This window comes from Bombus bifarius, unplaced genomic scaffold (genome assembly GCF_011952205.1).
Source record: "Bombus bifarius isolate JDL3187 unplaced genomic scaffold, Bbif_JDL3187 scf7180000008208, whole genome shotgun sequence".
NCBI lineage: Eukaryota > Metazoa > Arthropoda > Insecta > Hymenoptera > Apidae > Bombus > Bombus bifarius.
In genome coordinates this window covers 600,516-613,974 of record NW_022884511.1, presented here as the reverse complement: position 1 = coordinate 613,974, position 13,459 = coordinate 600,516, and the positions used below count along the sequence as shown (strand labels likewise).

At 35.0% G+C, this 13,459-nt stretch overlaps 3 protein-coding genes across 5 annotated transcripts in view; 1 reads left to right on the top strand and 2 right to left on the bottom strand.

The window, feature by feature from the left end:
* Window positions 1-957: 957 nt before the first annotated feature.
* Window positions 958-3,600, top strand: LOC117210657. Its single transcript, XM_033453872.1, has 6 exons — window positions 958-1,186; window positions 1,272-1,332; window positions 1,424-1,521; window positions 2,044-2,550; window positions 2,775-3,033; window positions 3,249-3,600. Exons 3-6 carry the CDS (start codon window positions 1,458-1,460, stop codon window positions 3,478-3,480), a joined length of 1,062 nt encoding a protein of 353 aa, XP_033309763.1. The 5' UTR covers window positions 958-1,186; window positions 1,272-1,332; window positions 1,424-1,457; the 3' UTR covers window positions 3,481-3,600.
* A 3-nt stretch (window positions 3,601-3,603) lies between these two features.
* LOC117210655 (frizzled-7-B) lies at window positions 3,604-7,277 on the bottom strand. The gene is made up of 3 exons (XM_033453870.1): window positions 6,265-7,277; window positions 5,568-5,947; window positions 3,604-5,485 (listed from the first exon to the last, which is right to left on the bottom strand). The coding sequence occupies exons 1-3, from the start codon at window positions 7,062-7,064 to the stop codon at window positions 4,947-4,949; spliced, it is 1,719 nt and encodes a 572-aa protein (XP_033309761.1). The 5' UTR covers window positions 7,065-7,277; the 3' UTR covers window positions 3,604-4,946.
* A 4,500-nt stretch (window positions 7,278-11,777) lies between these two features.
* Window positions 11,778-13,459, bottom strand: part of LOC117210681 (protein tramtrack, alpha isoform) — a 40,723-nt gene continuing 39,041 nt past the window's right edge. For all 3 annotated transcript variants that reach the window (XM_033453925.1, XM_033453927.1, XM_033453926.1), the window contains exon 7: window positions 11,778-13,125. In XM_033453925.1, coding sequence (XP_033309816.1) covers window positions 12,973-13,125 — 153 coding nt within the window. In that variant the 3' untranslated portion in view covers window positions 11,778-12,972. The remainder of the gene's footprint in view (window positions 13,126-13,459) is intronic.

Here is a 13,459-nt window from a genome sequence, read left to right as displayed (position 1 = left end):
TAAGACTAGTTCGAGGGAACGACGATAATTAATGTACAAGCATAAACGACCGAAACATTAAAACGTGTCATTAGCGTCTTTGTTTAAACACATTTTAACAATATACATAAATGTGTACATAAACTTCAATATTGATACTAATCACCAAAATATTGATTGCTTCCAAGAATCTTATTACTTCTCCAAATGTAGCAAATCAGGATACAGGCGAGATAAATACCACGTCCGGACAAGACTTTACGGTACATCCGATTGGATTTCATACCGATACATCGAAGTAGGGACCTTGAAGATCATAACTTGGAGCTAGTGAATTTAGAAATTATATTTAGTATCTCTAAGAAGTCTATTTATATAAACTCCATCTATTTATTTTGTAATCTTTCTTATCAAGAACCATTTGCGAACTATCCACTGATCACTATATATCATTCAAAGTATTTTTGTGCCATAATTTTAGAAGCTCTAAAGTCCTCTTGTCATTCTAATGTCATTCCCAACTTTATCGTTTCAGCATAAAATAATATTACAACAATGATAATTCCAATATTCACCGCTCTAAATCGTAGATGGCACAATGAAATCTCAAATATATTGTACGATCGGTATTTCAGAACATGCGATACAAAGTTCCATAAGGTGGTAAATCTGTTCTATGTATATTTTGTATATTATTCTCCTGTCGTTGGTCAATGGTGATGATGGTGATAGCCTATTCTGTACGTTGCTCATAACAAAAACCGAATATCATAATAGTTATAAAAATGTTAAATGTTGTAGTGTAAGAATTAATAGTTTAGTTCACATGATTTTAATTACGAATAAATAATGATGACAAATGATCAAAGTTCTTCTGATTACTGGTAATTAGTATTGATACCGAAAATTGTTTTCGGTTATCAATAAAACTTAAACACGACGATACTTTTTTTGTTTACTTTCAATCATTGTCAACTTTTATCAACATTACTGATAACATCTGATAATCAATACCTGTCAATGTCAATACCAACTCTGGTTCTAAACACACATACGAATGACAGAGGGCGTGCGGTGTGCTATGTACGCAGGAGTAAAGTAGGAGTAATAACTAGCAAAAATGGCTATTAGTCTGTATATGCATCAATAGTTTATAACGTGTCTCTCAGTGTTATTATATATATATAGAGAGAGAAAGTATTAACCGGTTTGTATGACGTTTTTGCATTATTGAATTTTCTTAAGAAACCAATGAATATTCGAGAAATTTATAAATGTGTGTTATACTGCAGAGTTAGAGAAATATAAACGCTGAATTATCCTTAGGTTAAGCAGTTCCATCGAGATTGCATTGTAAGATTATCTTTTATATATTTCAACAGGCATATATTTATACATTACTTTCTATGTGTATATAAAATAGTGTTATGTGATATATTAACAGAACCACTGCTTACAAGTGCTCTAAAGGTTTTAAGATGGCATTATCCCGTATCAGTAACTCCTATTTATCGACAAGTTTATCACAGGTTTCGCATACAGGTATGAAGTTTATAATTTACTTTTATGTACGAGTTTATGTCTGTTACTATTATCTCTAAAAATTGAAATCGATTAAATTAAATAATGCTCTCATAACATTTCGTATTATTATGAAATGACAGATTGAAACCGATGTCTCTATATTATATCTTATACATTTAAATTAATTAAATAAACAACTAATATCGATTATGTTAATAGAAAAATATTGTTACCTGTATTAAATTATACGTATATATGTTACATCATTGCTGTAATTATATTATGCTGCAACCATACATTTCATCAGGAACAATAACAATGATAAACATTTTCACAATGACTGTTCCATTGTATCAGTTGCATAATAATTAACAACGAACTGAAGTTTGTTGCGTGAAAACAGTTTAATATATATAACGATAAAAATGATAAAAAACAATATTTTAACTACTTGTCAGATTTCTTACAATTTTTTTTACTTCTTTTTTCTCATTACACTGTCATTTCTTATCTGATTTCTTTTGATGACAATTTTTTCAGCAAATACATCGTTAGGCAAAATACAGTGTATCCGGTATGCAGCCGTTCATCAAAATCGCATGAAAAATCTTCACTTTACAAGTGTCCGTCAGTATCCCGATACTCCTACTCTATCGCTTCCTACAAACGTCTCCGAAATATTTGCTAATGAGACCGGGCGATTTACACCTGAAAGGGCACGAGACATCGCTGCACCGGTACTATTATATGGCAAGAGTGATTGTAGATCATTTTTTTCGCAACAATTATCAAAACCAACAGAGCGTTCAAATGGTTTGGAAAACTCCAGTGATACACATGTAGATTCGTACGATTGTTTTGGAGCAGTTAGTTTGAATGGATCGATGCAAAGCAATGTCCCGAAACCATTTTGCTCGAATGGAAAATCAACGCATTTGAACATGCCAGGCGGTCAATGGGCTAGAGACGGAAAATACATCGCCGAGGATATGCAGAAATCTCATTATCGAAGCATTCGTTTACCTCAACTAAAACTGAATAAAATCAGTTAGTAAGAATACTATGAAGACAAATTTTCTCAATGATTTTCCATAATATTTTTTATTAGAATATTGGTGGTTTAAATCAAAACTTCTGCATGTGGTGTAGGAATTACATAAAAAGGAAATATTTTTTACAAAATGTATTTTAGTAGTAAGCTTTTATCAATAATTATTATAAAATTCTTATTGACGAGGAAAATAGTGTAGAAATTGTAATCTATTACTCAGGTCTAACAAGCTGTGTCACAGAAAATTCACTTTTTAAACCAAAATACATCTACAATATGGGATATTCAACGAAAGCATCTCAACCGCCAAATAATTTATTGAATGATAGAAAACAGCAGGTGGTGGTTACACCTACACCGCATTTATCCAGGAAAGAAAGATTTAAAATAGTAGCAAAGGATTATGGGATTACTGTTGTCATATTTCATGTAGCACTTTCTCTGGTATCTCTCTGTGCTTGTTATGTAGCCGTAGTTAGGTTCGTTTTTCAATAATCCACTTTTTTTTACATATAAGCTTCTTTTGCGTTGACGCTTTTAAAAGTTTTAATTCTATAGAATATTATTTGGTTTCTCTCCTAATAAAACATAAGCATTAAGATTATTCGAGAAATAAATATTGAAAAAATAGAATTTATATATTATTCGTATTTAAAATAATTTCATGCATTGATTATAGAAATATTGATTTCAGAGGTATAGATTTAAAACCTATCATTCACTTTATATTCAACATAGAAGATGAGCAAATAAATGGTGTCATTGGTAATACGTCAACTTTCTTGGTTGCGTATGGTTTTCATAAACTCATGGCACCTATTCGGTTTCCAATAACGGCAGGTGTAACACCATTTCTTGTAAAGCATTTAAGAAGAATAGGACTTCTTAAACCTCCAAAAAATATAGCAAACAAAACACAGCAATAATATTCAGTGATTGATTATAATAATTATTTGCTTGATACTGTATGATTTGCACATGTGTATATTTTGTAATTAAATATTTATAAACCAAATTGATTAAATAAACTAACATACACATATAAACCATTTGTTTTTATGTATATATATTCAGGTTTATTATATAAAGAATATAATAGTTGTAATTACTTTACACAACGTCACGTATATTTCATATATGATACTTTGCGCATCTACTATAAGTACGGCAGTTGTAGTTACAATATTTTTACTAATAAGTTTTTCTTTTATTAATCGCCGTAAATACATGACATACACAAAAGCTCGGCAGTTTCAATGGACGAATTGATCAGTTATATTGGAACAATGATTGCGTTCGATACGCAAATCTTTACTGCGTTTTTTCTATTCGGCTCGCAGTTATCGAACCCTTCGAGATTTGATTATGCATAGGAAACATACGAAAATGCCAATCACTTGGCAAACATGTTTATGTACATAACTTCTGAAAAATATATTATAGTACATAGTAAAATTAACGTGTATAAGTATATATACAATGCAGTTAACCTAGAGTAATACACATCTTACAATTTATGTAATTTTATATATTTCAAAGTTATGCTTGCCTCAATTGTTTTCTACAATGGCAAACTTTTTTTAAATGCAATAACAAAAAAGAAACCTAAGAAGATCATTAATAAAATTGCTCAATGTTAAGAGTAGAAAAATTTTGAATATTTTGTAGGTCTTAATTAAATATTGTAAAATATTTCTCAAACTGTTTCTTTAAAGTATAAAAGTTGTTCGCGAGTTTAGTAAGCGTAATTGTTCTCAATTTATTGATCAAACCTAAAAAGGGAGGTTTAAAGCTACAATGACACATAATAGTACCTATTGTTTTTTATGCATATTAGAACAGTGCACTTATAAACATTGAACACATTTTCTTCAGAGCATTTATAAACGATTTAAATGATGAGCTATTGTGTTGTGATGAATTATGAGTTCTATTAATGCAAACAGGAAGAATTTATTACTTAAAATATGATGCAAAAATCATCTAATAATACTTGTAAACTAAGCAATGATTAGTTCTAACATTTTATACAGATCTTACGCAATTCTCATAAAAATACAATAGAAAGATTCACAAATATCTTAAAGAAGCATACAATCATCTCGATAAAAAAATATTTTGGCACAGTACATTTGTATAATTCTTGTTACTCTTTATAATGCACTGATAAGATACAAAAATAATATAAAAATGCATATTTCATCGAATGCATCATTCGGATCTCTTCCTACTAAATCAAATTTAGTAACATTACATTATATAAATTGAATAATTTCAGATGCAACAAAATGTATATTTTTCCACTTTAATTTGATTATGTATTATTTGAGCGTGATATTCAATTAGAAAGGCAAAATTTTTCCATTTTTGTTGCATAAAACTAGTCAAGTCTTTAAACGTACGCCTCAGCACGACGTCCTTGTATGTGATTGAAAAATTGTCGCCAACTAGTCAATGTTTTACTTGACCACACCCAAAAGCTACTTGTTATACCAACAATCATAGCCATTAAATATTTTATCATGAAAACCTCAAATTCTGGCCGCCTTCCGACATCGCGGGTACGCTCTCCAACTGGGCATGGCATCGAATATAAAGATTGTGGTCCAGGCCTTGAACACATCTCCATGTTCCAAGTCAACATCCACTGATCAAAATATGCTTGCTCATAAAATAAGCAAGCAATGACAATCAATGCAGGAACTATGTATAACACAGAAAATATGCCAATACGTATCATTAATTTTTCTAGTTTGTCAGTCTTTGTACCATCGTGCTTCATAACAGTGCGTATACGGAAAAGAGAAACAAATCCAGCCAATAAGAAGGCAGTTCCGAGGATTAGATAAACGCATAATGGTGCCAAAACAAACCCACGTAGAGCCTCAACATTCCAGAGGCCCACATAACAAACACCAGACAATATATCTCCTATAAAAATAAAGTAATGCATTCATAATAAGTACATGAATTATATTAAAAATAAGTTCTCCTTGTGTTTTAGATTATTTACCTTCTACCTTTCCCAATGCAAGGATAGTAACTGTTTTTATTGCTGGAGCACCCCAAGCTGCTAAATGAAAATACTGTGAATTAGCTTCTATTGCTTCGTGGCCCCATTTTAACCCAGCAGCTAGGAACCATGTCAATGTTAAGATGACCCACCAGATACTGGATGCCATCCCAAAAAAGTAAAGCACCATGAAAAGTACTGTACACAATTCATGCTTGGTACCTTGGGATATTGTTGATGCCATTTGAATTCTCATATCTAAAGGAGGTGGAAAAGGCTCTCTGCAGGCAATGGAATTGCCAGCTGCCCAACCAATCACATATGCCAATGCTACCATAAGGTAACATACTGACAAAAAAATGATTGGCCTTTCGGGATACCTACACATAAATGTAATGTGCATAATATAATATAACATTATTACATATTTTATATACTATATTCAAGGAAAGTTATACATGTGCATATCATATTAGTACGAGAATTTTATACTTTTTGTATTGTGATAAAATTTACTATAATGTATATCTCATAAAGACATACCATATAATACAAACAGCCATGTATAGGCAATAATTTATATTCATAATTGCAAGTTGTGAATTAAAAGACTGTGCTTTTAACTAATGACTAGCTAATAACTAATTATTTAATGATAATTAAATAATCAATTATAAATAAATATGAATACAATTACCTGAACCTATCTGTGTCAATGAGAAACGTCAAGAAAGTGAAAAAACAAGAAGCTGCACAAATGGAGGCCCAAGTGCCAACCCAGATCCTTGAAAATCGTCGTTCCCTTTCGGTGAAAAACATTCCATCACAAGGAGCGCCGCAATTAAGCTCAACTTTGTCGCCGACCTTCAGCGAGTAACCAAGTTCATGCGGGACCTTGAACTGCATTGGACAAACAAAACCAAAATCTCTGGCACCGAGCATAAATCCGCTACCGTACGGTTTTGGTCCTCCGGTCCAGGACGGTTGAAATTCAGGTACAGGCATGAGCGGTGGCGTATAAACCGGTGGCGAGGGTTCAGGCGGTGTGGTCTCGTTGTGACCCACACATAATTCAGGACCGCCGTTTTCGGGTAACTTAGAACAATCGAGATTGTCCGGCCACGCGAAGCCGAAACTGTTCATCAATCGTTCACACCCTGCTCGAGCACTCTCGCATAGCGATCTGCACGGAGGTATTGCTCTGTCAATGATAGTGCATACAGGCGCGTACACCGTGCACAAGAAGAAACGAAGATCAGGGCTGCACTTCATCTTGACCAAGGGTGCGAATTGATGAACTTCTTGGCCAGCTTCTTCTTGCTTTTGATGGTTCATTAGATTTGGCATAATCGTTTCATTGTACGGAATATTCATGCATAGGTTGATCGTGATCGGTTCACATCTTCCGTGATGCGCCAACGGATCTTTTGCATGAAAAGCATTGACACTGAATACGGCCACTGAAAGAACATAGATCGTCGCGTAACACGGAATCATTGTTGCGTATCGTTGGTCGACCGCCACTTCCGAGATCAATCGTCACGCGAAGTAGCTTTCGAAAATACGCGAATGCACCACGCCTTTGGACATCACCAACGAATCGTGCGAGACATAATAATACTGAACGGTAGGAGCAGGGAAACGAGCGTACCTAGTACGTAGTGATGATGATGGACGCGACCGCAGTACTGTAAACAGAACACGGTGAATACGTTCTGATAGCAAGGAAACTTATCCGAAATTTATGAACGATACTACCGCCATCTGTGGAAAATACGTCCAAACACTACGCATTCTTCAAATTAGCAGAACATTCGAAAAATCTCTTTCTATACCTTCAAAGGTAAAATAATAGTTTTTAAACCATAAATTATGCGTAATATATCTATGTGTAAATAAATATAAATCTAAAGTAAATCTAAACAAAAAAATAAAAATAATCAGTAAATGATTATACTTTAGTTAATATTACAATGTTTTTATTAAAGGTAGAGGTTACATAAATGAGAAGACTCGATGTCAATCGATTCATTTTGATTTTATTTCTTTCCCGACATACAATGCACAATACGTTCGATTTCGTTAGTTGTAATGTTTATTCATCGCAGATGATTAGCGTTGTCGTAAGTACTATGGTTGTCATTGTTATATTTTCTGTTTTAATTATATAGTACATACGTACTCGTGGAATTCGTGCACTTTCAGACGGGGTCGCACCTTCGGGCGGTTATCTCACTGCATACTGTAATGGTAGTTTTTCGAGTCTATACGAATTACCCGAAATACGATTCACAAACGGCCTCGTTATCGTAAACAAATAAATAATTTATCTCCTCGGAATATTCTCAACTTGAATCGTCACATTAGACATAGGAGGTCAGCCTTACGATCTTACGATTAGTAACACTTAAGATTCAATACGGAAGATTGCAATATGTCGAGGAAGCCACTTTTTCGTCTTCTTGCAATTTCAACGGTATTAATGACCATTCTGCGGCATAAAACGAAGGAGAAGCCTGTTATTAAAGAAAACACGATCTGACGGAACGATCGAATGAACTCCGCCTGTTTTTGCCTGTCGCACCTACTGATCCTTCCGATCGAAATCAACGTTACTTTTTCTAACACGCATTCCTATTAAGAAGAAAAAGGTCACTTTGGTTACCACTTACACTCTGCTCGAGGGAACCAACTACAAATCATTTATACACAAATACCTATTGATTATAATATACATATACATATACATATCTGTATTAATGCCACGATTTATCGCGTATAAAACAACATAATAACGAGGAAGACGATTGATAATAATAGGTTTAAAATTTTTATAGCGAGGGTAGACAAGGAAAGTAAAATTATTTAGTGAAGTGCATAAAACTGGTTTGCGTAATACCATATACACATATCTATATTAAATGCTATACCCTTTCAAATTTTATTACCGAAGTTAATTCTCAAATGGATCGTATACGTTCGTTGGACCTAGTATTCTTCTTTTCTTTTGGAATACATATATGTATAGAACAGCTGTACAAGCGGGAAGATCTAAAGATCTTTGGGCGGCTTAAAACGTTATGATTGGCACAAAATACGAGGTGCTTCGCAAAGTGTACCGTGAGACATCTACGAGTCTCACTTTCCTCTGAACTCTGAATGATTTATTTGTATTTCTCACTCGCAATGGGACGCACTAAGATTATGAGACAAACGTTCATTAAATTATGGCACGACCTGCGCGCTTTTTATCTTAAGACGTCCCAGAAACGTGAAATCACTGTTATTACTGCTGTAATGCTTTAAGTCTTTCTTCTCGAGTACCCGCAAATATATATTAGCTTTTACGCCTTGTATATTACCTAGCTGATCCATTAACTCGTTAAAGGTTATGATTAATTAAACACGCGTAACAAATTATAAGCGTCTGGTAGATCAGTTAGGGATACGTAATTATATTCAAATAAACGTTTTCTTTAAAACACATCCAGTAATATACCTACTTAGAAGTATACGAATGTATTATCCTGAACCTGAAAAGAAGACGAAAAGTGGCTCGTGCCTCGTGTTTTACCTCGACAGAAGTCGATTATCCTCTGCTCGTACACAATCACGTCGTAGTGTGCACGCAAGTCTCGTTATGCACATATAGGATTAGAATTGTGGTATACGGTCAGAGATTCGCTGGCAAATACGCGCCTGTACATAATTACGTGCAAAATCCGCGCGCAATGCAGAAGAGAGTTGCCTCTTTCGTGATTAGCCCTTTGGAGGTTATGTTATACATGTGAAGCATATATGCCATTGATCTTGGATTTTTGGCGTGGCTAGATAAATTTACATTTCTCCTCCAAAGAGTTAAGCCTGTTCGCTCGCTCCGAAAAAACATAATTGATGCAATCGTGTTTGTAATAAAATTGCGTGTATAATTAATACACGTTTCTTGATTAGCACCGAACTTAACTACTAGTCAGTTTACGTACGTGTTATGTGTCCACGCACGGTCTACTCTAAAGTGTAATCGTGTGTTTAAAACTTCGAGTGAAATGCAATTCATTCTTCTGCCGTTGCGCCGTATGACACGCAACAAGTAAATAGAGATTAAAATACTTTCGAGACATTCGAAAAAATGGACAGACTTTCTTGGAATATTCAGCAAGATTAATATATATAATGCTCTTGCGTAAATTATCGCCAGTGCGCATTATATTATATTTATTCGTACTTCGCGTACGTGTAGATATATTTTCATCTATCTATCATTCTATCTACCGTTCTTCTAGCGACACTAGTCCGTGCCCAACTAACCTGTCCGAGTGTGTCAGGTGCGTGTATATCGCATCGCGTAATTTTGTACACGATGAAAAACGAATTACATGCAGGAATAATGTACCCGTAAAATATTTCTATTTACAATCAATAATTTTATGGTTCTCCAAATATGAATATCAAGTGTTAATTTATAACTAGATTTTATAATCAAACTTTAAGCCAATGTTAGGCTTAAGATTTATGCTCTTGTTCGTATAATTTTATAGTTTAGGCAATATATTTAAGATGGATAAGAAGTAAAATCTTTATGTAAATATACTTGTCATATACTTTGGATCAAATTTTAAGTAGATAATTGTTGTAAATTAAGATAAAGAGAAAGGTTCTTTGTGTGACCCAAGGTGGCCTGGCAACTATTGTCACCTAATACTTGTATAATTTTAGAAGCTAAAGATAAGTTTGATTGACAAATATTTCCTATAACGATAAACATCTTTCTTTATTTGTATTAAACAATGTATTTTGCATGTGTGTACGAAATATGTGTTGAAAAATCTCTTGACGAATATAGAGACGTTTGAATATGGAATATGGTCATTGAAGGCCGTTTTAAATCTTTTTAGTGTAGCTATAATGAACTTGTTAGTGCTTGTATTCATCTAAAGAGCCTTTACCATATTAAGTAACACATCATTTTATCCAAAGAACTAACAGTGACCTTCGTATCTTGATACTGTCGCTATAAAGAAATTTTTATCGCTATATACGATGTTCTCCACTATCGTTTCAGCAATAAAGTTTTATGGTGGCAACAGTAACTAGGCCACTCTTTGAATCGTGCCTTCAACAGATTAATTCAAAATTCTCAAATTTCTTAAAATTAATAAAAATCTTTCACGATTAATATTTATCTATATTCGAAAGTCTCCTAGATTTGAAATTTATGGTAATTTTCTGAAAAATAATTTAAAAGCTACTTGTGGCACTTGTAAAAGGATTTAGTACTTCCCAAGGAACGATGATTTATAGTTACCTCGAGTGATTTAAGCACAGAAACTTACGCCGAAATAATGAGAAATTATACGCAATAAAATTTCGTATTGAGCACGCTATAAAACATAGTTTTGAAGATCAGTTTGTCTTGGAAATATACACTCAATTTTATTCCCGGATGGTCGTGAACGTCATTCACGGTAATCTATACGTATCAATACCCGTATACCGATATAATTTCTATGAATTTCACGCGTGACGTTCACGCACGCAGCCATTGTGTGTCCGTTTCACGGAAAAAGGTACTCACTTGGTTACGCGGATCACGATATAACACGCGATACCTGCACACGTCGAATGTAACAAAATGAGTAACGAACGAAACCGAAGGAATTTAGTAGTACAGTTGCACTTTTGAGCAAACGATCGCTCTCATCGCGTATCGTAGTGAACATTTCGCATATTTTTTCTATACGCAACAAGATATATCGTACGCCTGGGAAGATATATATTTGGCACTGGATTCCCGTCGACAGAGCTTCTCAGGCTCAAATCGCAATTCATCTCGCGTTAATTAATTACGATCGCGCTGACCTTATATTAGTAATGTCGATCTTTTCTTCAAAGAATAAATATCTTTATCGTTTAAAACTGTCAGTATAAAAGGTAAAGGATTATTCAATTTCTGTCCCATTTAATTTCAGGGTCTCCTTATTCGTTTTCCAATTGTTTGTCTCGCCTCAGAAAATTAAACCGTTCTGAGACACATCCTAACGATAAGTATAAAACTATTCAAGAATTTGAACAAAAATAAAAAATTCCAACAACCGGCATTACTAAGACAGGATCGAACAAAGCGATAAACACTGTCGCAACAATGAGCGACGCAAAATACCGTTTTTCTTTGCTACATACCGGATATACTTTCGCGTTTTTGTTCGCGTATCGCTGCGATTAAGATCCGCGGAACCCATCGAGATCAAAGGAACGATATGGAGCAACGATCGAGAATTTTAACGAGGAGAACAGCGTATACGCTCCGTTCATTCCGCTTATCGGACTCAGCAGCCATGGACGCGACTTCCAGGCCCCGTGTTTCAATAGTTTCGAATCGCGCGTACGGACCGGCAAATACGTTTTGTTATTGTGTATCAACGCGCGGTCGTCTAGGATATGAAAAAAATATACGCGACCGCGCGTGTATTATGACTAGATAGCTTTGTAGTCCTCGCTTCGGCGATCGAAGATCATCATCATCGATCCTGTCATTCCTGCCAACGCTCGTCTCTCCATCACCGTTGAAACGCTTATCCGCCGTTACGCTGCATGTGTGCATGCAACAGAACATAGATCGATCGTACGACGATTTCGTGAGACAGCAACCTGACTTGAATGTCGTCAAGCCAGAATATCGATAAATACGGACGATGACTGACAAGTAACATCCTCGTTTCGGCGTTTCTGAACGAAAAGCGATAGAAATTTGTACGCATCTTGTGTATTACGTTACACTGAATTGCATACGACGATAAAGTTTGAATTACCGAATTTAAGAAATCAATTCTTAAGTGTGTAGATACACTTCGTTAATAAAAGCATATAAAGTATAAAACTAAGAGTATACAGAATATTTTCTGCATCTAATAAAATTAAACTATGGATTTAAAAACGTGTGATTCTATTTTACTCAAAGTAAAATTTTATCTAAAATACTCGTTTCAAAGTATGAAAAATATTTTTACTCTGAGGGAGAAGTCTATCGTAGCTATGTATAAATTTCACAGATGAGGAGATTACTTCTATCAGTGACCTCTCGTACAAATCGACAGATCACGTCCTGTCGTCGCAGTGAAAATCGATTTACGGTATTCTTTTTACATAACGATTGAGCATAGAACGCCGACGTAAAACCTGTACAAACTAATCCTAATTTGATCTTAGTAGCGTCCCTAAACACGAGTGTCTTAATCGCTTAATTAAAGTACAGAGTTGGCTCATGACCGGCTAAAACACGCGGAGAGATCGAACGTGGGTAGAGAACGATCTGCGCTCGATGCTCTTCGAGCCGTATCACGAAGAAGACATCGTACGACGATGATATGGCACAATATTTCCCTTTATCCGTCTCTTTATCCATTCCTTAGCTGTTCATCACGGTGGATCGCCTGGAGTAGCCTCGTCTTGTTACCGTTTCACCCTGAGCTTCGCACTCCTTCTTCACCCGATCGATTATGTCTGCCACCAGCTTCTCTTCCTTTTCCCTCTGTTGCTCCCAATCTGGTCCTTTTCCGACCTGTTGGGGCACGTTTCACAATTTTTGCCCTTACTCTTTCGACCGTAATCCGATTGATCGAACGAAGAACTCGCGAGCGAAACAAGCAGACAGGCAAACACGCGCAAACCGGAGTGTCATATCGAAAGCTTTTCTTCCATCGTTTTCGCATGCTTGGTGCTTTTGATCGGCTACTGACAGATATCTAACTCTACTTACTATACATACAGGGCTTTCTCAGATGTGGTCCTCGCCAATTCCAAACAAATTTTCGACAGTATTTAAAATACTTTCTCATCCTCCTATTCTCCAAATCGTCTAGACCATCGTCCTCAACATAATTTGGCCATTGCAA

Coding starts and splice junctions, on each gene's coding strand:
- LOC117210657 (XM_033453872.1), top strand. CDS start 1,458: ATGGCATTATCCCGTATCAGTAACTCCTATTTATCGACAAGTTTATCA. Junction 2,551..2,774: donor ACTAAAACTGAATAAAATCA/GTTAGTAAGAAT, acceptor TCTATTACTCAG/GTCTAACAAGCTGTGTCACA. Junction 3,034..3,248: donor TGTTATGTAGCCGTAGTTAG/GTTCGTTTTTCA, acceptor TATTGATTTCAG/AGGTATAGATTTAAAACCTA.
- LOC117210655 (XM_033453870.1), bottom strand. CDS start 7,064: ATGATTCCGTGTTACGCGACGATCTATGTTCTTTCAGTGGCCGTATTC. Junction 5,948..6,264: donor ATTGACACAGATAGGTTCAG/GTAATTGTATTC, acceptor ATTTATGTGTAG/GTATCCCGAAAGGCCAATCA. Junction 5,486..5,567: donor TGCATTGGGAAAGGTAGAAG/GTAAATAATCTA, acceptor TTATTTTTATAG/GAGATATATTGTCTGGTGTT.